The 24,671-nt window shown below is 39.2% G+C and overlaps 12 protein-coding genes across 12 annotated transcripts; 6 read left to right on the forward strand and 6 right to left on the reverse strand.

The window, feature by feature from the left end:
• The first annotated feature begins 3,507 nt into the window (after positions 1-3,507).
• On the forward strand, positions 3,508-4,212 carry WALSEDRAFT_61636 (HSP20-like chaperone). Its single transcript, XM_006960788.1, has 3 exons — positions 3,508-3,580; positions 3,630-4,029; positions 4,080-4,212. Exons 1-3 carry the CDS (start codon positions 3,525-3,527, stop codon positions 4,155-4,157), a joined length of 534 nt encoding a protein of 177 aa, XP_006960850.1. The 5' UTR covers positions 3,508-3,524; the 3' UTR covers positions 4,158-4,212.
• WALSEDRAFT_70869 (PLP-dependent transferase) lies at positions 4,210-5,643 on the forward strand. The gene is made up of 2 exons (XM_006960789.1): positions 4,210-4,362; positions 4,415-5,643. The coding sequence occupies exons 1-2, from the start codon at positions 4,226-4,228 to the stop codon at positions 5,598-5,600; spliced, it is 1,323 nt and encodes a 440-aa protein (XP_006960851.1). The 5' UTR covers positions 4,210-4,225; the 3' UTR covers positions 5,601-5,643.
• A 13-nt stretch (positions 5,644-5,656) lies between these two features.
• On the forward strand, positions 5,657-7,126 carry WALSEDRAFT_70870 (SET domain-containing protein; the record flags this gene model as incomplete). The annotated part of the gene is made up of 4 exons (XM_006960790.1): positions 5,657-5,744; positions 5,795-6,005; positions 6,053-6,256; positions 6,311-7,126. 4 exons carry the CDS (start codon positions 5,657-5,659, stop codon positions 7,047-7,049), a joined length of 1,242 nt encoding a protein of 413 aa, XP_006960852.1. The 3' UTR covers positions 7,050-7,126.
• A 20-nt stretch (positions 7,127-7,146) lies between these two features.
• Positions 7,147-9,372, reverse strand: WALSEDRAFT_49520 (NPL4-domain-containing protein). The gene is made up of 6 exons (XM_006960791.1): positions 9,361-9,372; positions 9,232-9,312; positions 9,062-9,180; positions 8,801-9,017; positions 7,326-8,750; positions 7,147-7,281 (listed from the first exon to the last, which is right to left on the reverse strand). The coding sequence occupies exons 1-6, from the start codon at positions 9,361-9,363 to the stop codon at positions 7,177-7,179; spliced, it is 1,950 nt and encodes a 649-aa protein (XP_006960853.1). The 5' UTR covers positions 9,364-9,372; the 3' UTR covers positions 7,147-7,176.
• A 20-nt stretch (positions 9,373-9,392) lies between these two features.
• Positions 9,393-11,063, reverse strand: WALSEDRAFT_61639 (hypothetical protein). Its single transcript, XM_006960792.1, has 5 exons — positions 10,959-11,063; positions 9,836-10,908; positions 9,775-9,788; positions 9,621-9,724; positions 9,393-9,571 (listed from the first exon to the last, which is right to left on the reverse strand). The coding sequence occupies exons 1-5, from the start codon at positions 11,005-11,007 to the stop codon at positions 9,426-9,428; spliced, it is 1,386 nt and encodes a 461-aa protein (XP_006960854.1). The 5' UTR covers positions 11,008-11,063; the 3' UTR covers positions 9,393-9,425.
• A 160-nt stretch (positions 11,064-11,223) lies between these two features.
• On the reverse strand, positions 11,224-13,466 carry Skb1 (Skb1 methyltransferase; the record flags this gene model as incomplete). The annotated part of the gene is made up of 4 exons (XM_006960793.1): positions 11,224-12,472; positions 12,522-13,039; positions 13,091-13,186; positions 13,236-13,466. Coding segments are annotated over 4 exons (2,072 nt in total), but the record flags the coding sequence as incomplete, so codon positions are not given.
• Positions 13,467-13,496: 30 nt separating this feature from the next.
• On the reverse strand, positions 13,497-15,554 carry WALSEDRAFT_41816 (hypothetical protein). The gene is made up of 3 exons (XM_006960794.1): positions 15,354-15,554; positions 14,323-15,299; positions 13,497-14,277 (listed from the first exon to the last, which is right to left on the reverse strand). The coding sequence occupies exons 1-3, from the start codon at positions 15,510-15,512 to the stop codon at positions 13,521-13,523; spliced, it is 1,893 nt and encodes a 630-aa protein (XP_006960856.1). The 5' UTR covers positions 15,513-15,554; the 3' UTR covers positions 13,497-13,520.
• Positions 15,555-15,564: 10 nt separating this feature from the next.
• Positions 15,565-16,758, reverse strand: WALSEDRAFT_61641 (proliferating cell nuclear antigen). Its single transcript, XM_006960795.1, has 4 exons — positions 16,635-16,758; positions 16,513-16,589; positions 15,821-16,463; positions 15,565-15,772 (listed from the first exon to the last, which is right to left on the reverse strand). Exons 1-4 carry the CDS (start codon positions 16,737-16,739, stop codon positions 15,641-15,643), a joined length of 957 nt encoding a protein of 318 aa, XP_006960857.1. The 5' UTR covers positions 16,740-16,758; the 3' UTR covers positions 15,565-15,640.
• Positions 16,759-16,936: 178 nt separating this feature from the next.
• On the reverse strand, positions 16,937-19,056 carry WALSEDRAFT_61642 (hypothetical protein). The gene is made up of 6 exons (XM_006960796.1): positions 18,302-19,056; positions 18,226-18,252; positions 18,058-18,177; positions 17,761-18,013; positions 17,544-17,713; positions 16,937-17,497 (listed from the first exon to the last, which is right to left on the reverse strand). The coding sequence occupies exons 1-6, from the start codon at positions 19,017-19,019 to the stop codon at positions 17,091-17,093; spliced, it is 1,695 nt and encodes a 564-aa protein (XP_006960858.1). The 5' UTR covers positions 19,020-19,056; the 3' UTR covers positions 16,937-17,090.
• Positions 19,057-19,512: 456 nt separating this feature from the next.
• Positions 19,513-20,976, forward strand: WALSEDRAFT_34281 (3-isopropylmalate dehydrogenase). The gene is made up of 8 exons (XM_006960797.1): positions 19,513-19,568; positions 19,615-19,791; positions 19,836-20,029; positions 20,078-20,239; positions 20,289-20,382; positions 20,429-20,510; positions 20,557-20,677; positions 20,722-20,976. Exons 1-8 carry the CDS (start codon positions 19,529-19,531, stop codon positions 20,968-20,970), a joined length of 1,119 nt encoding a protein of 372 aa, XP_006960859.1. The 5' UTR covers positions 19,513-19,528; the 3' UTR covers positions 20,971-20,976.
• A 104-nt stretch (positions 20,977-21,080) lies between these two features.
• WALSEDRAFT_55763 (DUF1264-domain-containing protein) lies at positions 21,081-21,967 on the forward strand (the record flags this gene model as incomplete). The annotated part of the gene is made up of 5 exons (XM_006960798.1): positions 21,081-21,138; positions 21,186-21,267; positions 21,312-21,364; positions 21,411-21,478; positions 21,525-21,967. The coding sequence occupies 5 exons, from the start codon at positions 21,081-21,083 to the stop codon at positions 21,942-21,944; spliced, it is 681 nt and encodes a 226-aa protein (XP_006960860.1). The 3' UTR covers positions 21,945-21,967.
• A 1,063-nt stretch (positions 21,968-23,030) lies between these two features.
• Positions 23,031-23,591, forward strand: WALSEDRAFT_23067 (hypothetical protein; the record flags this gene model as incomplete). Its single annotated transcript, XM_006960799.1, has 1 exon — positions 23,031-23,591. A coding segment is annotated over one exon (561 nt), but the record flags the coding sequence as incomplete, so codon positions are not given.
• Positions 23,592-24,671: the final 1,080 nt, after the last annotated feature.

Below are 24,671 nucleotides of genomic sequence, written 5' to 3' on the forward strand. Positions count from 1 at the left end.
ACCCAGAGCGACACGGTGCCTAGCAACCCAGCTACGTACAGGTCACTTCCCTACGACTAAGTCATACCGATACCGATTCAAACTAATCGACTCACCTAAATGTAGGACGTGCGGCATAGATGATAGCATATCGCACAGAGTATTTATATGTAGAAGACACATTATGGCAAGAATCACCTTGCGAAGAAAGATAACCAAGATCAACGTTCGGTTCGAATTAGGTCCAATGCTCAGGAACGCACAAGCTCTTCAAGCCCTTTACGAGTTTTTCAAACCACAATTGACTACGTACCCAAGATACTCCGGTGGTCCGGCGTAACCGAGAAAATTCCCGGACACGCAAATCATCAAGACATTTTACGACACTAGTCAAGAAACGCTTCCTACCAATTCAACATACCATTCAAATCCTCATGCTTTAAGAAGTATTGATGGACGCAGTTTAACTTTGTATCGTCTTAACAATATATTTAGATTTCATTATCATTATTATCATTATCATTTGGCTAAAATATCACTCTCCAGGAAAGCACAAGCTTTGAGAATCCTCTAGATATTTTCAAAACAGATTGGCTACAAGTGCTCTGTTTTATGGTGATACAGCATAATAATATGTAAACTAATGGACGTGACTTTGTCAAAATGTCTTACGACCTTTTTCATGAATGTCTTTTAGATAATACATTATCCTACTTGGATGTTTATATTATAAGAGATTTGATGAACACATTTTAACACGATATCGTCAAAACAGTACGTTATAACTTCACTGTCATTGAATCTGTTCAAGATCTCGACATGCTTTATTGCAGAAGAAAAGACACCGACTAGTAAGTCGAGGCCAAGTGTATTGATGATCATGAGCGCTTTAAGAAGATATGTGTTCATCGTATTCTGTCATTTCTGGCCATCAGTGTCTTTGGTCGGCATACGAAAAGGACCGGCGGACGAGGACGCCTGTTAATGACTCTAAAAAGGACGGTTACGTTTAGCACATTATAGTTCAAAATACATTTAAAACATCAGTCTCGTTAGTTTTCATGAAATTGTTCATGTCATATAAGTGAAGTATAAAATATAAAAACTCTAGTAGAAAGGCATCTCGCGCTTTTGAGCTCCACCTCAAAGCTAATATGCTACAATAGCTATGATGCATCCCTTATATAAACGAGTTTTTATTGCACTTTTACTCTTAAGTGTAGTATGGGTTTATTTCATAATAGTCCTCGTGGTGTTGAAGGCTGATGAAGTTGGTGGCAAATTATGGCCTGGATTATCTGCTTGGTTTGCTATTATGAGTTTCATTGACAGAATTGTTTATAACTACACAAAATTTGAATCTGGAAGACACTCCGATAATAGTACCACTGTATAATCACTATCTCAATGATGAAGCCAATTGGCTCTTTACTATATCTTTTCAATTAATGCGAGGAAATAGAAAACTATAGTTTATTACGACATAGAAAAATTTATTGAATGAGAATATTAAGATTAATGGCCGTCAAGTAAAATAAAAAATAACAAAATATATCCATCAAAAATATAAACTTTAAGGGATTTTATTGTCGGTAAGTTAAACATGAAGATTCTAGACGAAACAATTAGAAATAAGATGAACAAGATCTAAACATATATTGTAATAAGTTAAATAATAAAGAGATGATAAACAAATTTATCTGAACTTGCGTTAGTCTTTGCTAAACACTTATTCGAAAGCATAGTCCTATTAATCAGAAAGTGCTGTTGAAGAGATAGAGTGTCGTCATTGAGTAAGCAACATTGTCATTGATAACGCAAGAGACCTAAGGAAGGGTAAATCCTTGAAATAGACCATTAAAGGTCCAGTAAGTTTAAACTTATAAATGGTATGGGCATATGCTTAACTGTCACATATACTATGATATATATCTTTGGATATTGGATATAACAGCGACTCATGCCGGAATAGTTGATGACTTGTCGTGTCTTAGCTTATTTATTTTGGCATTTGTTCGTCCTCAGAATAGAGTAGTTTGTATGAGAGACTTGTTATCAATGACCTACATAAATATAATCTATATGATAAATTACTGTGGCCAAAGAGTATTTCTTTTCAGATTTTTACTGGGCATTTTCTAAGTCCAAATTCTAAATTGTACATAGAATTATAGGTTATGTCATAATATATGTAATAGACCTTCGACTTATATATGGAATGTAAGTCCGACTACAGATGACATTTGTTATATGCTGGTGAGGTTCGACTGAAATACTTTTGTATAGTCCTATGTCAATTCGGCGATTACTGATGGACAGGACTGTCTCTGAGAACACGGATTATGATGTCTTGATAGAATATCACAAGACTAAAATGCCATTAAGGCTGGTGAGTGACAAACTAAAACAAAAAAAATTAACCTAGCACTTTATCTAATATTACCCAATGTCATAGAGAGTTAACAAAAGACGGTCGGTATTGCTGGTCGATCTAAGTGACTTTAAATAATTTAATACAACTTTATTGTATATAATCGTCAAAAAAGAAATCCAACAACTTTCAAGAAAGTTAGAGATAGATTGTCTCGGCGAGAGAAAAAGTACTAATAGTGTGATTGTCGATAGCACACTCAGATATTGAGATAAAATAACATTCTTGTGTATCTGGATTATCAATTTCGAACTATTCACTGAAACAAGTCTTCTCCCTTGATCGCCCAGAAAACTACTACCGGTCTTTCAGAACATACAGAACAAATTGTAATATAACAGAAAAAGCATAGAATACAGCGTTTCAGTTGGTTATATTTCGATGTATAGTGGAGCAGCACACAGGTTACAACTCATTGAAGAAAAAAATTTATCAGGTATGTGCAGTGGCGCAAGCATGCCACGGCAAATGGGAAGAACAGGAAAGGGGAGCGTTAGGATAAAGCGCGGTCAAGTATCCAGTTCTCGAATGAGCTACCAATTACTGGAATAAATCAAGTATTTTGATGGCGATGCCGCCTTACAAGACAAATGCCGATGTTAAAAGGGTAAACCAATAATTATAACTAGTTACAGCTTGTTTTGTGAAAGCTTGAAAGCTTAGTCTTTACATTGCTGTTTTAGATTTCTTGTGACGAAATGGAGTGATATATGAAAGTTTAAGGACACAAATGACTTGATATAAGACGTGAACGTAAAATAGTGATTGTACTTTCACGCATTTTGGATCCAAAATGATAGAGTGATATCAATGGGTTATGATGGTAAGTGATAAGCAAAATAATAGAACACCAACAGGTGTTACTCTTCTTTAGTAACGATACAATAGCGGTACCTTCTATTATTCTATCGATACAGCTTACTATCAGTAGTTTATTAAACCAACCTATGATGTACTCCCAGTGACGCAAGTGTTTTGAGAGTTATAAGCAATGTATTCTTAATATTTACTTTATAATAGAGTATATAAACCAATAAAAATTACGTTTACTAGTAAAAATATTCAATAAAATACTAAAAGCTTCTGTAATATTCCTTGAATTCTTACGTCTACAATGCAACACCCACAACTCCGCTGGGCTCAAAGAAGTTCAGAAACAGAAGCTGAAAAGTGAGTAACAGAATGTTCTTTAAAGGAAATTCTAATAAGCCATCCAAAGGAACTTACTCTTCATTACTATCAACCTTAGTGATATTGAAGGTACACCAAAGCTCAATTTGAGCTCAGAAAAGCTTGAATTTGAAGCTAAATCTAATGGAGAAAAATACGGTTTCGATATTGAATTATTTGATAAAGTACAAGACAAACCAGTCAAAGTAAACCAAACGGGTAAAGGTCTTTCCCTTACTTTGTTGAAATCTACACCAAAAGCTGAATACTGGCCACGTCTGCAAAAAGAGAAGACTAAGTTGCCTTACGTCACAGTCGATTGGTCAAAATGGGTTGACGAAGATGAACAAGAGGATGCAGTTGAGGAGGGAAACCCAATGGAGGGATTAGATATGAGCGGAATGGGAGGTATGGGTGGAATGGGTGGTAACCAAATGGATTTACAAGCTGTAAGTTTATTTTGTTAATATCAGCTGATTATCTAACTAAAATACAACAGATGATGCAGCAGCTTGGACAAAATACCGGCGGTGACCAGCCAGATGAGGAATCTGATGATGAAGAAAATACTGTCTAATTAATACATTTTTTATTTTCTTTTATTTCGTTATCTTGCTGTCTTCTCCTTTATCACGTACTATCAAGATGACTCAGTTAGACTCGAGACACTACGAGAAATGGCTCACAGCCCAAGCAAAATCTAGACACCCTTCAGTTATTAGAACTTTATTCCCATTAGAGAATAATCCGGGTATTATTTCTTTGTTGGCTGGTAAACCAAAGTGAGTAGAAACTCCGAAATTCTCCAAACACTCCCTAACTATATATATACAGTCCAGAAACTTTTCCTTTTGAAAATATTACTGTTACACTCAAACCAGTATCGCCCGGCGCACCTCACCCAAAGCTTGAGCTTAATGCAGGTCCAGATTTAGCTGAAGCTCTTCAATATACCGCAACAGCTGGTTTACCTAGACTTCATAAATTTGTTACTGAGTTACAACATCATGTACACGGACGTGAACCAATCAGTGGAGAGGATGACTTTGGCATCACTATTACAAACGGTTCACAAGACGCTTTCACTAAGGCCTGTGCTGCATTAATAGAACAAGGTGACTATGTGCTCATAGAATCACCTGTATACACCGGTGCTATCCCTGAAATGACTATCGCAGGTGCACAATTCGTTGAAATCGATTGTGATGGCCAAGGTATGTCAGCTGAGAAGCTTTCAGATGTTATGGAGAATTGGCCAGAAGATAAGCCACGTCCAAAGTTAGTTTATACCGTTCCAACGGGTAACAACCCATCCGGTGCATCTGCTGGTAAGCAGAGAAAAATTGACATTCTCAACTTGGCAAGAAAGCATGACTTCTTGATATTGGAAGATGATCCATACTACTTCCTTACATTCGACGGTGGACGCGTGCCTTCATACTTTGCATTAGAGAAAGAATTAGGCGGAGAAAGAGGAAGAGTACTTCGTTTGGATTCAATGAGTAAGGTTTTATCATCTGGTTTGAGAATCGGTTGGGCAACTGGACCTAAGAGATTAATTCAAGCTATGGATTTACACACTTCATCTGCAAATCTTCAACCAAATAGTACATCACAAGCTATTGTACAACAATTGTTCAATCACTGGGGCATTGAAGGTCTCCTTGATCATGTAACAAGAGTTGCTGGCTTTTACCGCACCAAACGTGATGCTTTTGAGAAAGCAGCTGAAAAGTACATGGGCGATATCGCTACTTGGGTAACACCAAAAGCTGGTATGTTCTTATGGCTAAAGCTAGATGTTGAGGATAGCAATGAGCTTATACAAGAGAGGGCAATAAAGAATGGTGTCATTGCTTTACCAGGCAATGTATTTTATCCAACACCACGTCAAACACCATACACGAGACTAAGTTACTCTATGGCATCTATAGAAGATGCAGAGGAAGCATTCAGAAGATTGAGAAAGACTGTTTTTGAAACCAAAGGCATTCCGGATCCAAAGGCACTTGAGAATTAAACTATTTGTACGCATTTTTATACATTTATAGACCATAGATTTTATTATATCATTCTATGTCACGTACATCGACGATTGATAGCTTCAAAAGCTGGTTAAAAGAGAACAAATGCGATATACACCCAAATTTAGATATAATATACTGTCAGTATATTATTTTATTATACTTGGTTGAATCTCACCCTCTAATAAAGCTCCAGAGGGTGGTTACAAGTGGTTAGCTAGAAATGATATCCCAGAAGATGCAGAGATAGTATCAGTAAATAAGAATATATGTATAACAGAATCTACATGTAAGGAAGCGTTCAAGAACCTCAATAACGAAGGTCTACCGGAGAAGCTTCTCATAGCGGTATACATTTCCTTACATTACATTTACGATCAATTGCCAGAGAGCTTGAAAAGGTGAGGAACGGTATTTTCTTCGGAGTTTGTCTCACAAGATACCTTAGTAAACTACATCATCGTCGTTACGTCGATATATTACCAGAAATTGGACAAACACTCACAACGCTCTACTGGACGGATGATGAATTAGAATATACAAAACCGACGAGTTTGTTCAATGCAACCAAGGAGAGAGAGATACAATGGAAATCTGACTACGAGGTTGTTAAGAAGTGGTCAAGGGCCAACGATGTGGAAGTTTTTACCTGGTGGGTGGTTACGTACATATTACATAGGGTTTGATAATCTAACAGACTACCTAGGGACGTATTCAAACACTCATTGACAATGATTTCTTCGCGTGCATTCCCTTCTAAGTTGATCCAGGATGATGAAATAAGCTCACCGATGTTGGTGCCACTTTGGGATATAGGAAATCATAAGTCACAATCAGCTATCGTATGGACAGACGTGAAGTACACAGGCACAGATAACATTGGTATGAAATTACCTCAAGGTGCGCAGAAAGATAATGAAGTGTTTAACAATTATGGAGGGAAGCCAACAAATGAGTTACTCCTTGCTTATGGATTCGCGGTTGATAATATAAATTATGATGTAGTCCCTTTTAGGATTGGTGCAGGCGTATCTCTCTCAGAATCTAAGAAGGACATACTTAAGAAGCATGGTCTGCTGAATGAAGATTGTACTCTTAAGACGTTCAACATAAACCTCAACGAAGGTTTGCCTCTTGGGTTGAAGTTCCTAATGAGGTTACTCGCTGACGACAATTTAACCGATGAAGGCTCTAGTTCTCTCGAAGAGTTAGAAAATAAGCCATCAAACAATCCAGATTTAGAATTTGATATTCACGTATCGCTCTATCAAATATTGGCGGACAAGTCGGATAGTACAGCAGAATATTTAAGCAAGCTAGAAGAGACTGACATTAGAGATTCCATTAAAGATATGCTAGTAAGATTGTTAACCAATCAACACAAGATCCTCAATCAAGCAGTTGACAAAATAGAAGAGATATTAGAGTCCCTGGATGAGGAATAATATAATCAATATAGAGTATTGTAAAGTATTGCATATATGATGTGTGAAGAAGAGATCCATTTCCCAAATTTATAAAGAGTTAAAAGAACACACTTGACCATCTCAATGCAACATATCATAACTTAGTTTACATACTTTCAAATAATAAGTTGGCTGCCATCTCTGTGTTCTTCTCACATGCAAGATAGCACTGTTTGGCTTGTTCAAAGTCAAATCCACCAAATGCACAAAGCTAATTAGATTAGTAATCGTATCATTAATAGCATATATACTCACATTTTCAATAGCCTCTCTATCTTCAGGTGAGACATCAACATCACGTTGCTCCTGCTCCCTTTGTTCTCTCTCTTGCCTGGCTGTCTGCTCTGAGGCTGCGAGTACATCATGTGGTATGTCCTCAGCATCAAATTGTGCATTCGAACTAGCTGCTTGAGCGCTGGCTTGTTCACGAGCAATTGCCATAAGATTCAACCAACTTGGACTTCTAATAAAGTTATTCAAATCTTTTTCTTCTCTGTTAATACCAATTCTCAAAGCCAACTTTGCTTCATCCCTGCTGAACATTCCAGATGGTTCCAAGAAAGCGCATAAATGCCAGTCATTTAGGGTGTCATATAGTGTTTCTTTCTTTTCTATACTTGTAGCACCTAAATCAAGATCTTCTGAATTGTCAAAGCCCAACCCTTTACTATCAGAGACGACTGGTAGGAATAATCCTACCATTTTATTAACTGATTGATCTTGGTACCCTTGTCTATTCTCAATTGGGAAGTTATTTCTCTTGAAAGTAGGATTTGACTGATTTGGGAAACCATGTGTAACATTAACGAGTAGGTATTCCACAGGGAAGCAAGGTCTAGCATTTTTCTTTACCTCAATATTGTACTCATTTTTAAAACGATAGAAAACATCTGGTATGTATTTACCTGGTTTTGATTCCTTCAATCTAAGCGTTGATGGCTCAACAGAAGGTTCTATAATATCTGCATCAACTAATGCCATCCCCTGATCAGAAATTTGGTAAGCAGAGATATCAATACCACCTTCAGCTGTACCACTGAGAACGCATGTAATAAATCTAGAATTAAATTGCCCACTTTTAGATTGAGTGCTTGACAATTTATGGGCATTTTGCATATGTCCAGAGAAACACAATTCCAGTGAGGATAAGAAGAAACTATCCTTATGGCGCTTGCATAATGGCGATTGTGCTTCTGGTGGCTGTGATAAATCTGAGTAAATCATACCAAGTACTTCTAAGCCTGCACTTTTAGCTAAATCGACGATTCTCTCTTGATCCTCCCATGGTAAACCAAGCGTGAGACCATCTACCTCACCCTCTTGAGGTATTTCGTGAACTGATTCGACAACAGCTTTTATTCCCATTGGTACAGCATCATAAGGTGCGTATTTACCTAAAAGTAAACCAAATCTTTGCAATCCAGATGCGCGCCAAAAGTTAAGTAAGCCTTCAACTAAGCCAGATGAAGCGAACTCAACGTGATCTACCATTCTATACTCCTGAACTTGCAAAGTGATCGCGTTTGGTACCCACTGCTTATATTTATAATCTAATTCTTCCAAAGGTGGTAATTGAGCAACTGAAGATGTTGGCGGATTATTATCTTTGAGCTTGCGTAAATATGCATGGAATGATAGATGTTTGATGTTATTTTGAGCCTGGTATTCCTTGTCGTATGGCTGTATTTTGTCAAAAAAAGGGATAATAAAACATAAAACACGCCACTTACCTCAATTGGAAGTGTGTTTAGATTACCTTCCTTTGATGATGACGTTGGTCTAGGTATTCTGCCTGATTGCTTACTCCAGTATTGGTCAATTGCATGATCCCTTGCAAGTTGCCAAGGTCTAGCTGGGATGTTTGACGTCTGTTGTATTTGAGGTTGTGACTGTTCCACTGTTTCTTCGTCCTTCTTTGCTGAGGACGCGAATAAGAGGTCACCGTGTCTGTATATATGAGCGTATTTCCATAATACATTAATTATACCCACTTTATTCCTAAATCGGACAACTTTCTACCAGAAAGTGACGACAGTAGAGTTTCACCACCCCTTGGCTCGTTTGAAAGCGCTAAGGTGTCTTTATCAAGTGAAGGTGCTTTATCTACTATCTATGTAGCTATTAGATAAACTGATAACGCCATCTATAGGCTCCAGCTTACATTATCTTTCAATAATTCAATAGTATCATCTGCTTTTAGATCAAATCTAAATGTACCATCTGCTGAACGTATTCTAACGATCTAATTTTATTTTTATCAGCTTATTTCGATCATATCTCTATTACACACCATATCGACGTCAGAATGCAAGAGATTGATTAAATTACGAGAGATACAACAAAATCTATAAAAAATCACATAATAGTACAACTAATTTCATCAATTCCGGTCTCCTGGTAATGTTCTTTTTGCGCTTCTTTGTCGTTCGCTTTCGATTTCTTGCGGACTTCCTTTGGGAACCAAAGTTCCATATAGCCAACTAAAGCTTGGTCTAGGTTATCTATAGCCGGTCTAAGTTTAAACAATCTCTTTGGTTCTCTCAGACTCACCTCTATTCGCGGCTAACACGACGGGTGCCCTACACAGTGGGCAATCTTTTTGACCACGCTTTTGCATTTTGACAAGGCATCTAACACAGAATATGTGCGAGCAGCTGTAAGCTTTGTTAGATACTATATTTGACCTTTTTAGTTCACGACTTGCCTAAGGCGTATTGGCTACAAAAAGTCGTCAGCAATTATTCAACGATCACCAATTTACTCACCTTGAAAGCTATTTCTTGACATATCAAGCAATTATAATCGTCTATAGATGGAATTATTGGTATCAGTGTTTCCGTTAACCGCGATAAAAGTACTCTTGGTAAACTAATAGTGTAAAATGTCCAGCCAAAATTAGAATTTTGTGAACTAGTGGCTGTCTGTAATGCGCTTCCTTCTACACCTGCGAAGGAATAAAACGCGTCCGTTGGTAGAGCCGTCATTTTCATATGCTTTTTAAGAATTTTACGCGCTGCTTCAAGATTTGCTGTATAAAACTTTTTAATGTCTAATAAAGCCATATTGAGTTCTAAGAATTGGTCTAAAGCGTCTCTAGATTGCTTCGATTTCATCGTTCTACTATCGCCCAAACCTCTCTTGACAACTTCAGCAGCAAACGCATTGAGACGTTTTTCTGCACTTTCAACATCTCTTTCACCGCGATTTGATTCAGTTATACCCTCATAGATTGCAGACTCGACCCAAAGTGTGAATATCTCTCTCCAAGCATATAAATCGTTGGTCTTCTTCCTGTGTAAGCTGAAAGCTGAATGTGAAACTGCACCAGGACCTGTAACACCTGTAATAGCATTACAAAGAGTTTCAACTTGCTTAGCAAACTTCTTCTTTTCGACCAGTTGTAAGGCTTCCAATTTATCGAACGCAGCGGTTAATGCACCCAAGAACTTAGCATCCGCATTAAGATTTATATGAATTTCTTTGTTATTAGGATCTGTGCCCTCTGTGTATATTTCCTCGACAGCATCAGATTGTTGCTTCTCCATATCTTTATTTGAGGTACTTGCAGATACTTCACTCAGTCCCGATGAGTTATTTTGTAGGTTGAATAAGCTCAACCATTCTCTCTTGCTATTGTCATCGTTGAATTGTACGATGAGTTGGGGTTGTGGCTGATTCAATGGTCCGTTAAGAACATACTCAATGTGGGTATCTTCCGATCTACTGAGTAATAGATCAAGCAATTTCGCCTTATTTAATCCGATAGTATTTAACTCCTCTACTACATCAGTAAGAAGCTTCTTAAGGTGCTTATACTCGATGCTTTTCTCTTGCCATTCTGTGGAGTCTATGAGTGAATGATATGTGTGGCTAAGGAACTACACCCACCCTCTGGGAATTCCTCATTTAATTGCTCAAATTGTTTACCGTATTTCATAGTGTAGCATATGCATATAGAAATATACTTCTGACGATAAGATGATGGTTTATATTAAAGTACCTTTGAACACAATCGCGATCGGGGAATGGGAAATGAGGACGGAAGAAAAGTTTTTGAAATTACAATTACATTTATGGGCAGAGGGCAGAGCACGCACGTTGATAGCTATGTTTCGGAGAATCTTTTCTTGAACAGCCTACACGTTCTAAACATATTATATAATCTAATTAATTAATTACAATTCAATCCTATTGTATTTAGCATCATGGTTGTGCAACTTTGTTTGATTTATTTTTACTCTCTGACCGTCGATATTGACAAAGACCTCGACAGACCATTCAAACCAGACTTTTTTATTATCAGTGAGACGCCATATATGTACGTCCACTTCACTTTTAGTGGGCAGGTAAACGCCCATATTAATTGGGAAATATATTGGGAACCAACTTAACATTTTTTGATCATATCGTTCTGGGTGAGTAGACAACCACACGTTTCCGTATAAATGTGCTTCGAAATAGCCCGCTAAACCGTGTAATACACCTGCATGTGGTATACTGAAAGTCAAATGAGCTGCTCTCGTGTTGTGATAATTTGACATTGGATTGCCATTCCTGTCCATTACAAATTCATACTTTGATGGATGCTTGAAAGACCAACATTGCTGAATTGGCTTGAGCTCTGCTTCTTCATTCATCCCACTGAGTATGTTAACAGCTTGGAACATAACAACGTAAGGCATTTCCGCACTTTTAGCTTCTCCCATGTGCATAACCTCATTGTAGAGTTTGCTAGATGATAATGGTGCAATGTAAGAAGTATAGTAGGATGGTATGGACACTCCATAGGGTTTCAGTAACCGCATGGCACCATCAAGACATTCGGGAGATAGCTCATTATCACCAAAGCTACCAAGTAGCTCAGAAATTAGGATGTCATTTTTCCTCTCATCTTCGAGTTCGATTATACGCATATCACCGTAGACTAGTTCAACTGTAGCACTTTTGCTATCGTTCCATTCATCAAGCCTGCTTTGCAAGGTAACGCATGCATTTGGATTCTTCTCTATTGCCATAATGTGTATTTTCCTACCGTCACCTGCAGCATCTACTGCATTGATAGCGCCTTGTACTAGCGGCCCACGTCCGGCACCCACAACAGCAAGCCTAGTCAATGAGTTTGGTTCTTTATCAAGTAATGCGAGATATGTAGCTTGCTCATATTTTTGATATTTTACCGGATCCTTCTCAAAAATTTCGTATGTTGTACTATCCAGATTATCCAGAAGGGGCTGGAGAGGAGCCTGTAGCCAATCCATATAACCGCTAGCAAATTGTTCAACTGAGGTTGCGCGATCGTTGGATAACTTCTCCATAAACCGCAGATACTGTACGTATGCTTTGCTACCTCCGGAAGAATGTATTTTGTCATATGTATGCGTAAGTATTATCATTGGAAGAGTCTGCTTGATGTATGAGATAAAACCATATCAAGCAACAGAAGAAACACACCTTGATTTGATCTTTGATAAATTCTTGACATGGCTTCGAAAGGACAGGGTAACCTTTCGCGTTACCAACGAAGACATTTGCTGGTATAATAATCTGCCTTGTTGGTTCACTAGCCCACCTTTTGATTGCCGAAGGTGGTGGGAGTGGTTGTGTAAGATCTAAGGCTACTCCTAGTCTTGGTGAATAGTCACAAAGAGTGCGTATGCCATCCCATACTTCCCAGGTAGATGAGGGATCAATCTTATCTTCAGAAGCGCGTTCGGTCGGATCTGAGACGGGTATCATAACAGAGATTTGCAAGTAAGTTGAACTATCTAAAGCTGCCATAACTGATCTTGCATAGTCAGAAATAAACTTCCGATTTCTTGGGGGTGGAAGTATGAGTGTATGTATGCTGAGATAGGATGCATATGCGACTTCTTGCTTTAGTGCGATTTCTGAATCAAATCTGATTCCTTCATCTGGGGAGTCCAGTTCAAGCCAATCTGAGGCGAACGCTATAATAGATTCACATTCGTCTGTGCGTAACATTCAGTTGAGAATACACAACTAAACAAGTCAAAACACACCTAACTTTGAAACATTTACTTCTTTCCTTTCATATACGCGTGTCAATCTCCAGATTTCAGCTTCCTTAGCTATTTGTCTATCCTGTACCACATTTTCTGTGTTGCCGATAAGAAATGATTAGAAATGTCGAAAAGAAAAACGAACCAGATTGACCTGCTATATAGCTAGCCCTTGCCCTGCCCTTCTTTACATCTTCCTCATTAGCAACACAATATCTCTGCCAACGATCCTTCCAGCTGGATTTTGTGAATGGGAGTGTTATAGCATCGTAGTCGTATTCAAATGATTGATTAACGTGATCTAAGATACTAGGGTTTTTATTTAAGAGTGTCTGATCGATGTGGTTAGCAATTGGCACTCTACTGCCGCTCATCGTGACGTCGGCGTATCGAAACAAGAGAATTTCTTCAATAAAATGCATTTATTGTTCTACAAAATAAAGTTATCTGTATTAAGGTTCTCTAGAGCTGTGATCGATTCAAAAGCCAACCTGCGCCATATTTTTATGGCAGCTGTCTTTGAATCTTCTAACATGACAGGTTCGAGTGTTTCAACAAATTCGTCAATGCCCTGATGCGATTTCAGTTGATCGCTTACAACTTCTAACATCTCTTCATCTGCTTCACCGAAGTATTCTTTCATCAGTGATTCTGCAATCGGAATCAATTTTTTGGATATAACAACATCAGTGATGGCATCCCAGTTGATGTCTATCTTGGATAATTGTACATAGTCTAACGATACTCCATTAGCGATTTCCCTCAAGCGCACTCTTCTCGCAGCTTCCCTTTGTTCTGGAGTGAGCTCATCTTGATCTGGTACGATGCCACTGTAATCAAGTTTAACGAGTTTACGTTTTTGCATTGGCATTCCATTTTCATCCACTTCTTCGTCATTGAATGCTGATTTATGTAATACTGGTTTGGATGACTCCACCTGTTCACTAGTTGGCTTAGGATGTTGAGCAGCAGCAGCAGATAATTTAATAGGCATACTGTCATCCATGAGAACACCCTTCTTCTTTTGCTCCTTTGCGAAGTTTTCCATTTCGATTGCTTGCTGCTGCAGGAAGGCTTCAGTATCTCGTTTAACTTTTTCGGACTCATTAATTTCTGCCATCCTGTCTGCTTCATCGGCTGCTTCTTCCTTCCGTCTGGCTTGAGAACGAGCGTTTCTCCATCGGCGTCTGAGATCTGTCAGAAGCTTCCTCATGTTTTACACAGAAACTCACCTGTTGTCATAGAACAGTTCACCTTTTTCTGCCAATTTGTCATCGTCAACAGCAAGCAGCTTATGTAAAGCACTTTCCCTTGCACTAGTATCCGAACTATCGTTGGCTCTTTCCCTTGCCAAATCACGATCATATTCATTCAACCTTGCCCTTTCTTTACCTTCAAATTTACGTTCACGGTCCCTAAATGCTAATTCCCTATCTCTTAGCCTCCTAGCAAGACGATCGTTTTCTGCTCTTTCGTCTTGCTCAACCAAATTCATTGCTTGTTCGAATGTGACTGGCATAGACTCTGGCTCTGGTTGTTGTTGACCAGAGGATGACCTTACAAAACCCATTGGTTTGTTATAAGATTGTGGATCATTACCACCAAAGCTGCTCCTACTACCCCATTTTCTCATATGGGTTTGTTGATCACGTTCACGCTCTCTCTCTACTTGCTCTCTCTCAAGACGTTCTCTATCACGTTGTTCCCTCTCCAATCTCTGTATTTGTTTGGACTTTACTGCAGGATTGACCATAGCACCAGATCTAAACATCTCGATCATATTAAGCGTCTCTTGTCTGTGCTCTTCAGGGATTTCCTCTGGAGGTAAATCACGCAAATGAGCAGGTGTGTCATCCGCTATTGGTACAGAGCCAGTCAAATTGGGACCTTTCGCATGTAAAGTTGGATCTGACATATGATCTAATATTTTGGCTATCAGCTCTTCAGCTCTATGTTCTTCCATTTCCTCATCATCTGTTTTAAGCAGCGTTTTCTCGTAATCATCCAAAAATGCTCTCGTCTTCTCGTCTGCTTTAACTAAAAGGTTCTTACGTGGTTGACCACGCTCTCCTGGGGGGACTGATATACCATTGAGAGTTTTGATTGCGCGCAATACAGAATCTGGTTCTGCAAACGTAGCAAATCCAAATGCTTGTGGTTTTCCAGTTGGACCTCTGACACGCTTCAAAGTGACGAGATTCCCAGCAGCCTAAGATAGATATACATATTAATTATGGGTTATAATATATGATTAGCTACTCACATTCAATAATCTCTCCAACCATTCATCAGATACACCAGCGCTGATACTTCCAATGAATACTGTGAGCTTTTCACTCCCTGGGATAAGCTCAGGCTCTGAGGCAGCTTTGAACGATGGCGCTGATTGACGCGGCTGACCTGGTGACGGTCTATTGTACATTTGTTTGTTTCTTATCGAAAGAAGTGATGAACGTTAGATAACAAGCTTGTATAGAGCGAGAATGAAGGAGAATATACAAATAATATTAATTTTCTCGTGGTATTTAACAATAAAGATAGAAATGCATCTTACTCAGCGTCTTCATCGCCGATCTTTGGTGCTAAGAAGTATTTAATATGACCAGCAGCGAACTCATACTCTAAGAGCAATGGTATGTCCTTCGATAGTGAGAGTGTAACTCTGTTAGAGAGTGGTGTCGACTGTTTGTAGATATTAGCGTGTTTTTCATGAAAGATAGCCTCACTCACTCTTGTGAAGTTGTTAAGGTATTTAAGTGAGAAGGTAAGGCTGACTTGTTGTTGGAGTGAGATACTAACACCATCCTCTACAACGTCCTTTTTAGCTTTCTTGACTTTCTTCGTCTTGTTACCACCCTTTGATGATTTTCTCTTCTTATCCTTTGGTTTGACGTCTCCCTCCTCATCTTCATCAACGTTTGGCTTAACATCTTCATCTTCATCTTCCTCTTCTTCTTCCTCTTCTTCACTCTCTTCTTCTCTTTCAATACTAGCACCAGAAGATTGCTTAAGCAAAACGGATGCTTTACCAACGTCGCCTTCAACTGAGAATCTAATACCTTCTTTTGAAGCGTCAATACGGATGGATTCACCTAATTGTGATAGATCGCGGCAAATGCGCTGGAATTCAGAAGAAGGCATAGAAATGACACTGTCATATTGTGTTACTGGAATACCAAGATGCTCCTGATCAATATCAAGTAACTTAATAGAATATTCACCGATTCTATCAGTGTTTGAGCTTTCAAATGTCAATCCTAGACTTTCACCAGAGTCATCAGCCTTGAGAGTGACAAGATCATTGTCCTTTGCACATTTAATAACTTTGGTTAAGCTACCAAGGTTGATACCAAGTGGCATGTTACGGTCGCATCTATTTTACGCGTCAAAGACTAAAACTGTGCTGGTATATATAAACTCACCTGTATGGTTCAAATGCATCTTGTGAGAGGTGTACAGTGACCAATGCTACGTGTGAGTTATCCATAGCTTGGAGCGACTAGGGGTTCTTAGATATAGACTGAGATATATTTTCTACACTTACAATACCATCTTCGTTACACTCCCAATTAGCGTCTGAGATTAAATCTCTAACAGCATCGAGTACCTTTTTCAAGGTACCTGCTTCTGACATTCTAGCTTCTAACATATTTTATTATTAGACCTCGTGGTTGACTCTAAAGACGCGATCGATGGTGATACGCGTCGAAATTTGATGTTTAGAGGAATGTAATAATAAATTAAATAATTGCAACAAGCTAATTATTACTAAGTAAGTGTGTCACTGTAATTTCATTTTACTATTTCCACTTCTAAAACTTCTTCCTATGAGATATTATGTAATTTGTCGAAATGCATTTATTAAGATTAGGTACAAATACTTGGTTCTATTCTATATGTTTTATTCTATATTTATAATATCCGTAAAATCCAAAGACTAAATGAAAGTTATCCTAGAAAGAAGGCATCCCGTCTTCTCTCTTGATTATCGGCTACTTCCTTAGCTCTTCCTGGAGTCATCATCACTACCATCTGAGTTATTTTCCTTTCTGGTACCACCTCTGTGTCTAAGAGTGCTTGATGCACTTTCAGCTTCCCTTTCACCCAAGCTTGGTCTAAGCATCTGCTCGTTGCCTGCTACAACGTACGGATCGAGCGGCTTGGTCTTTTCAAACACTGTGAAAGGCGAGCCTGTAGTTCTAGAGCGTATGTACGTGTATAAAACTCTGACACCAAATGCTGCGATTGTCCAGAGGATTGAGCCAACCGGGGCTGCAATGAATGTGCCTAAACATTCAAAACTGTTTTCAGATGGATAAAGACCCTCATTGATAATAAGAAGGGCAGCTGCTGACTTAGCATCACCATCGTAGTAGACCAGGCCGAACAAGAAAACTGTAAAAATACCTAGTAGTGAGTTAGTCAACAGTAAGTTACAATTTACTCTACACACCTCCCAATCCACCTATAGTTACATCCCAACCATTTAAGAAGTAAAGCTTATCAGTGAAACCGAGCAACATTGCAGGCATGACAGCAGCAGATACCAGATCTGCTATGAGGTAAAGGATCAAGACATCATTGACTTTGTTGGTTGCTACAGGTGCAATAACAGCAGCATTCCTTTAATACTGTCAATAAAAAAAGACCGTTGTGACAGGAAAACTCACACGACCAGGATCAATCTGATCCACCAAATGTTGATCTTGTTTCTAAAGACATCGTTTGATACTGTAGCTACCAACGCAGTTTGGAGGGTATCGTAGGCTGCACAAGAGAGAGCAACTGATAAAACCAACATCAACGCCGAAATCCATGGCGGGCAGTATTTGTTGATAAGCAAGAAAAGGACAGTTGAGCTACTCTCCTCATTTACACTGTCTGGCCCAGGATAGACATCAGCCCAAGCGGCGATCAATCCAGCTAGAGAGCATTAGAGAAATTCTGAATCTAATTGTAATACTCACAAAATCCAACCAAGAAGGTCAAGCAGAAGATGAGTATAGCGGCGAGCGTGCATCCGATTGTCAAATCCTTTTGTGTTTTTGCTGCGTAACAACGTTGCCAGTAACTGGACAAGAAATAGTCTGAAATACTTATTGAGATGATAGGCCACAGGATAATGTCATACTCACTGTTGAAGACAATCGCAACCGGTAAAACTAATATATGTGTTAGATCAAGATTTTCTTCGCTTAATACCATACTTACTGTACAGTAATTGCCAACCTAGCTGACTGCCACGTAATAGTTCAGATCTCTGTTGTATCATGCTGGTGTCAATCTCGACAGTTACACCAATTGCAATAGTACAGATGATAACCAAAAGAATAAATAACGTGGCTTGAATCGTGTCAGTTATCAGTGACGTCTTAAATCCACCCCAAGCAGTATAAAGCATGGTTACCATCATTTCTGTGAAAATAGGCATGATCAACCATACATTTTGCGTTTCTGAGCTCCAACCGGTGAGTGATTGAATTACAGAGTAGATAGAAGTCATTTCCGATAACATAAATACGTAGAGTGTGACAATAGAGCATAGCGACAAGAACAAGCTTGCTACTACACCAAATCTTGCTCGGATAAACTCCGTTAAGACGAAACCCTCAGGGCACTTTTTCCGCAATTGAGCAGCGAGTGGAGGAAATGTCAAAAGTGGCAAACTAGCGGCTAATGAGTAGGTTATAAGTGGCTGTAGACCATATGTAGCAACTTCTGGGTATGTTAGCTGCAAACCAGCACCCAGACCTTGCGCGGCGAAGTTGCACATAATGACAGCGTAATTAGCAGTTTTGGTAGCTGATAAGAAATCTGCCTTTGTTTTTGTTACGAAATAACTTATAACGAGTCCTAATATAAGGAAAACACCCAAAGTAACGTAAATGATAGCCATAGAGGCTTCATCTGACGGATAACTACCTGCCATTGAGTAGCTTTTGCTGGAGCTAAAAGATTGTTCTTGGTGGTTAAGGAGAAAAAGGATCGCTGATTTGCCGTCACAATTTTAGATATTAGGAACCTCGTGCTATTTTCTATAAAGAGATGCCAGTATAGATATAATATGCGTATGTTATTGAAGCGCTATCTCCGCTTGCTTGCTAGCATCTTGATTGATGTTCCTAGTGCGTGCTCCTAGTGCATGCCCTGAGATGAATATATCCTCCCAACGTATGAACTACTTGGAGATATCTCTACTTCTGTCCCTACACAACGCCTTTAGGTGCAATATCCTAGCTCATGAATCCTCTTCCTCGTTTTCGTATCTCAATATTCAGATGCACTGCAGATGAGTAAAGATTGCGTTAAATACAATGATACCTTTCGGGAATACTAGGGGATAGCTATTAAATATATAATATGCATAATTTGTTTTGTCGCCCATCCTCTATATCTCTCGGCTTCGTTTACCGATCTTGTTCAACTACTATCATTATAATGTCGCATAATATTACAGTACTCGCAGGAGATGGAATTGGTGTGTAAATTTAACGCTTATCTGGCATTATCTAACAACTAAATAGGTCCAGAAGTTATCGGACAAGCCACTCGCGTTTTCGACAAGATCTCAGAAGTCAATCCTAGCATCAAATTCAACCTGACCCATAAGTTGTTTGGTGGATGCGCTATTGATGCTACCGGTGAACCACTTCCAAGTGATACACTCGAAAGCTGTAGAAACTCGGACGCTGTACTGATGGGTAAGATAGAGGACTAGATAAGTGACCGTCTAACATTATTATAGGATCAGTTGGTGGTCCAAAGTGGGGCCCAAGCTCACCAGTCCGTCCAGAGCAAGGTATTCTCGCTCTCCGCAAAGCGCTTAACCTCTTCGCGAACATCCGTCCAGCTTCATTTGCTTCAGATAGTTTACTCGCATACACACCACTTAAGGAAGAAGTAGCCAAGGGTACTGATGTTATCATCTTAAGAGAATTGGTAGGTAGATGTCGATGTCATAATAGCGCGTTATTCATATTTCTGTAGACTGGTGGTATCTACTTCGGAAAGCGTCAAGAAGCTGATGCCAATGGCTATGCTTTCGACACTATGGAATATTCACAATCAGAGGTCGAAAGAATCGCTAGAGTTGCTGCCGAACTCGCGCTCTCATATAATCCACCACTTCCAGTCCATAGCATTGACAAGGTGTGTTCTTAGTCAAAGGATATCGTAACATTTAGCTTATAAGTGTCAGGCTAACGTCCTTGCTACTTCACGTCTCTGGCGTAAGACAGTCACGGAGCTTTATGCCAAGGAATACCCACAGATTGAGCTCGATCATCATTACGGTTAGTCGTTTTGACCTTATGTAGACTTTCTCTTATGCTTTATCAGTTGACTCTGCTTCGATGTTCCTCGTCAATAACCCACGTAGACTTAACGGTGTAGCGCTCATGGAGAATCTCTTTGGTGATATGTGGGTCGACTGTTTGGCGTTACACATTCGCTAAAATTTCGATTAGTCTCTCAGATGAGGCCTCTGTCATTCCAGGTGCTTTGGGTCTACTCCCATCATCATCTTTGAGCGCTGTTCCAAACAAGGAAAAGAAGACATTTGGTTTGCACGAGCCAATTGGCGGTAGTGTGAGTACTTCATTGAAGTTTCAACTCAGACTGATTAGAGATAGGCCCCTGATATCGCTGGTCAAGGAATCGCTAACCCAGTTGGTACAATCCTCTCTGCAGCACTTCTCCTTCGCTACTCACTTGGATTGCATGCTGAAGCTGCTGCTGTTGAACTTGCTGTAAGAAAGGTTCTTGATGATGAGAAGATAGGTGGACGTGGCTTGCGTACTGGCGACTTGGGTGGAAAAACCAAGACAGCTGAGTTTGGTGATGCGTTCATCGAAGAGCTGGAGAAAGCTTTGAAAGCATAGCATTGTAAAAAGACCATGCATTTAATTTTTGATTAGATCTACATAGTGACGTAATGTATAAATTACCCACACGCGATAAGAATTTCCAAATTACAGTGACTACAACTATCATGACAGAACTTAATAAACCACAAACTATGCTTTCCAGCACACTAGATACTGTCGCTGGTGGGTCTGCTTATGTTTGCTGTTAAATGACAATCTCAATCTTTTAGGTCACACTCAAGATTTCACACCAACAAAACAGATCTGCGAATATCTCAATGCATTTCATGTTTATGGTGATGATAAGAGCAGGTATGATGGATTTAGACAGCATGTAGGTGGCTGATCGCAGGTAGATTTGTCGAAGCCCATCATTACTGCACACACGTCAAAGAAAACTTCAGACAGTGTTGGTATATTGTTACGGGTATTTGGTGTTATTAAACAGTATTTAGGTCTCATCTACGACTCCGCTGAGAAAGACGCGAAATTGATTGGAGTTGAGTATATGATACCAAAACAGGTACATAGAGTCTTCAGCTTTATGATGTACTTCTAACTAGTGACAGATCTGGAATACTCTCCCTGACGAGGAGAAGCAATACTGGCATACACACGAGTGTGAAGTTAAATCTGGCATGCTAATTATGCCACGCCCAGCAGGGATGCCAAACGCAGTCTGGGAGGCATCCGAAACTAAAGCGTTAGAAGGGGTTGTCAATTGGTACGGTAAAACGTTCCACTTTTGGCAGGTCGACAAAGGTGATGTCCTCCCATTGGGTCCACCAAAGCTTATGAAGTCATTTACAAATGAGTTTCAGCTCCCGCAGGAGATTCTCAAGTCACGCAACGAGAAGTTCGATGTCGATCAAGCAGCTAAGAAGAAAGCGCGTACACACATCAAACCAGAAATCGATGATACCAACGACCAGAAGTTCTGGGAGGGTGAAGGTTTTACGCTAGATTTTAGGAAGGTTAAAATGAAATGATCTTATGCAATGAAATATCTGTCGCACACTATTATTTTTTTCTTGTTTAAGTATCGATTAAGTATTACTTGTTTACATAATGGTTTCTTCTATATGCGAAAACAAGTGAGATATTTTTAAAATTACGGTAAGTTGAACTGAAAATAGAAGTTTTTTAAGTAATGGTGTCATGAGGAAGTGTTTTATGTTCCAGCTGAATTTGAAATCGCACGACGGCTCTGAACAAGAAAAAATATCTGTGCTAAAACGCCCGAGTAAAGCGACATGTACGGCAATAACCCTAATGAAAGATCAGAATGAGCAAGTTGTTTTGGAACTTTTGGATCGCTGTCTATAATTTGCCAGAGGTGTTATTAGGTGTAAAAGCAACATAGATACGTTTCTACAAAGAAATACTAAAGATCTTCACTAAAAGTGAGAATTTTCAAAACCCACCATTTCTTCTAGACTCTTGACGTATGCGTACGTGTGCTTCTTCTTAGATGCCCCATCTACGAATGTACATTCCCTTCTCTCCACGCAATTTGAACATCGTTGCGGATATCGCTCAGCTGCGTCGCATTTGATTTTAGAACGACGACAAGAGTCACACTGGAAAAAAATTAGTCTTTTACCCACACCGAATCACCAGCTCTTACAGCTCTCTTCACTCGGGATTTTTTGTCATAAGTTGATGATGATGACAACATTACGTATTAGGGGTGTTGATGGGTAGATATAGATGTGAATGCCATATTTCTTTATTCCTTTGTCATTATGCCAAAAATAGCTTTAGTATTTGGTGCTACTGGTATTAGTGGCATAGCCGTGATTGATGTTCTACTTAAGGATTCTTCATATGAGAGAGTAATAGGAATCAGCAGAAGACCGATTGATAGAAAAGGCGTTGTTCATATCTCGATTGATTTAGACGGTTCATCTGATACTCAAATTGCTGATACTTGATCAAAGGTGGTGCTGACACTTCCACACACGTATTATTCTATGCTGATTCACAAGACATACAAGAACAGAACAGCGTAAACAACAAGTTATTTGTTAAGGCGACTATTCATTTTCTTATGAACACTACATCTAAGTCGAAATCGCCAGTCAATTTCAGCAGTAAGCAAAGCATGTCCAAATCTCAAATCATTCCATCTCCAAACCGGGTACAAATACTACATGCCCGGATTTACAGCTGAAGAATTTCCACCACTACCATTCAAAGAAGACAGTAAGAGACAAGCGCATGTCCACAACTTCTACTATCATCAAGAAGATAAACTGGCAGCAGTGACAGAAGATCATGGTTGGAACTGGACAGTTAGCAGACCATGTGCAATTCCTGGATACTCGAAAGGTAATTGGATGTCTGTGTCTGTTACTGCCGCATTATATGCTTTTGGATGTAAGGAGTTCGATGAAAAATTGCACTATCCTGGTCCACTTGTCTGTTATGATATGGGTTATGATAATAGTACGGCTAAAAATAATGCAGAGTTCCAACTTTATGCTGTTGAGAATGCACACAATAGGGCATTTAGTATCAATATGGTAAACCGTATCAATTCAGCACACTCTGGCCATAGATTGCAGCATAATTCGGTTTGGAAATTCCGTCACCGCCAGATCAAGATGTCAAAATTGAGGAAAGGGAGTTCTTGAAAGTTGTTTATAGCGTTACGGAGTGGGCAGAGAGGCATAAGAACGATTTTCCTAAACTTGTGAAGAAGTATGATTTTGATCCAAAAATCATTCGAGTATGCAAATTGGTGTTGATGTTGCTTTATTTGTCACGCTCTACTCACCTGCTTTGTTTCAGGTCTAGTATCGAGATCGCAGCTGCACTTCCTTTTTCAATTGTTGGAAGTATGGATTCTGCGAGATCAGTTGGATGGGATGAGACAGTGGATACTTATACTGATGGTTACAAGGCTTATTTTGATAAGATGAAAGAATCTAATTTGTTACCAAAGTATATAGATTTAAATAGATTTTTACCTACGTCTTCCTAAGTTACAGGCACTGTCGCTCCGGTTTCAGCTAGCCAGAGCATTCTCTGTCATGGAGACGATAAAAATATTGACCATAAGCAAGATTATAAACACAAGGAATCATACGATAAACAACTCAAGGGGCATTATGAGGAAATTGAAAAGCAACTCTAACTGACCAGTGAAGCCACTAAAATGAATGATGCTGGTCTTTAAAAGTATGGTTCAAAACAAGAAGATAACAAAGTGGGTATTCATTGCATTTTAGCGTTTGCCTTGGTAAAGGTGTATAAACAGTATAACTCCAAGCACGACAAATATGACAACAGGTATCTATATGCTTGGGAGATAAGGACAAAAAAATTACAATCGCCAATTTCACGAATTTGGGCCGTTTTTGGGATTTGGGGAAAGAGCGGATCGGAGGATATTGGCGACGTAGGAACAGAAATAGCTGGGTCTGGTAGGTGTAGCTGCCGTCGTTGCTGAGATGAGGGCCTATGACGTCATATAAACATTGAGTGAAAATCTTCACTCAAAGTAGCTCAACACAGGCGCTGAAGAAGCTTGAATGGCACGTGTGGGTGTGCCTCTGTGCTGTATCCTGTAGTGCGCCTTTACAGTTCTAATGCATGAGAAAGCAGAGAGTTTCGTCGATTATCTACGTGAGGCAATTTCTGAATTAATAGGGTGGAACGAACGCTATAAAAGAACATATAGGATAATTGAGAGTTGAGGAACAGATTAAGCT

This window comes from Wallemia mellicola (assembly GCF_000263375.1).
Source record: "Wallemia mellicola CBS 633.66 unplaced genomic scaffold WALSEscaffold_38, whole genome shotgun sequence".
Taxonomy (NCBI): Eukaryota; Fungi; Basidiomycota; class Wallemiomycetes; order Wallemiales; family Wallemiaceae; genus Wallemia; species Wallemia mellicola.

Excerpts from the sequence above, each read along its gene's own strand:
- WALSEDRAFT_61639 (XM_006960792.1), bottom strand. The coding sequence starts at position 11,007 with ATGAAATACGGTAAACAATTTGAGCAATTAAATGAGGAATTCCCAGAG. Across the intron at positions 10,909-10,958 it reads AAATGAGGAATTCCCAGAGG|AATGGCAAGAGAAAAGCATC; the intron begins GTGGGTGTAGTT and ends TAGACTCCACAG. Across the intron at positions 9,572-9,620 it reads CGTGTTAGCCGCGAATAGAG|ATAACCTAGACCAAGCTTTA; the intron begins GTGAGTCTGAGA and ends GACCGGCTATAG.
- WALSEDRAFT_34281 (XM_006960797.1), top strand. The coding sequence starts at position 19,529 with ATGTCGCATAATATTACAGTACTCGCAGGAGATGGAATTG. Across the intron at positions 20,240-20,288 it reads CAGTCCATAGCATTGACAAG|GCTAACGTCCTTGCTACTTC; the intron begins GTGTGTTCTTAG and ends TATAAGTGTCAG. Across the intron at positions 20,511-20,556 it reads GAGAATCTCTTTGGTGATAT|TCTCTCAGATGAGGCCTCTG; the intron begins GTGGGTCGACTG and ends AATTTCGATTAG.
- WALSEDRAFT_49520 (XM_006960791.1), bottom strand. Across the intron at positions 9,018-9,061 it reads TTGTCCGATTTAGGAATAAA|ACACGGTGACCTCTTATTCG; the intron begins GTGGGTATAATT and ends TCATATATACAG. Across the intron at positions 8,751-8,800 it reads TAAACACACTTCCAATTGAG|CCATACGACAAGGAATACCA; the intron begins GTAAGTGGCGTG and ends GACAAAATACAG.
- WALSEDRAFT_61636 (XM_006960788.1), top strand. The coding sequence starts at position 3,525 with ATGCAACACCCACAACTCCGCTGGGCTCAAAGAAGTTCAGAAACAGAA. Across the intron at positions 3,581-3,629 it reads TCAGAAACAGAAGCTGAAAA|GAACTTACTCTTCATTACTA; the intron begins GTGAGTAACAGA and ends AGCCATCCAAAG. Across the intron at positions 4,030-4,079 it reads ACCAAATGGATTTACAAGCT|ATGATGCAGCAGCTTGGACA; the intron begins GTAAGTTTATTT and ends AAAATACAACAG.
- WALSEDRAFT_61642 (XM_006960796.1), bottom strand. The coding sequence starts at position 19,019 with ATGGCAGGTAGTTATCCGTCAGATGAAGCCTCTATGGCTATCATTTAC. Across the intron at positions 18,253-18,301 it reads AGGTTGGCAATTACTGTACA|TTTTACCGGTTGCGATTGTC; the intron begins GTAAGTATGGTA and ends CACATATATTAG. Across the intron at positions 18,178-18,225 it reads GGTTGCGATTGTCTTCAACA|ACTATTTCTTGTCCAGTTAC; the intron begins GTGAGTATGACA and ends TAAGTATTTCAG.
- WALSEDRAFT_70869 (XM_006960789.1), top strand. The coding sequence starts at position 4,226 with ATGACTCAGTTAGACTCGAGACACTACGAGAAATGGCTCACAGCCCAA. Across the intron at positions 4,363-4,414 it reads TTGTTGGCTGGTAAACCAAA|TCCAGAAACTTTTCCTTTTG; the intron begins GTGAGTAGAAAC and ends ATATATATACAG.
- WALSEDRAFT_41816 (XM_006960794.1), bottom strand. The coding sequence starts at position 15,512 with ATGTACAATAGACCGTCACCAGGTCAGCCGCGTCAATCAGCGCCATCG. Across the intron at positions 15,300-15,353 it reads GGTTGGAGAGATTATTGAAT|GCTGCTGGGAATCTCGTCAC; the intron begins GTGAGTAGCTAA and ends TATCTATCTTAG. Across the intron at positions 14,278-14,322 it reads GAACTGTTCTATGACAACAG|ACGCCGATGGAGAAACGCTC; the intron begins GTGAGTTTCTGT and ends GACAGATCTCAG.
- WALSEDRAFT_61641 (XM_006960795.1), bottom strand. The coding sequence starts at position 16,739 with ATGTTAGAAGCTAGAATGTCAGAAGCAGGTACCTTGAAAAAGGTACTC. Across the intron at positions 16,590-16,634 it reads AGTGTAACGAAGATGGTATT|TCGCTCCAAGCTATGGATAA; the intron begins GTAAGTGTAGAA and ends AAGAACCCCTAG. Across the intron at positions 16,464-16,512 it reads GATGCATTTGAACCATACAG|ATGCGACCGTAACATGCCAC; the intron begins GTGAGTTTATAT and ends CGCGTAAAATAG.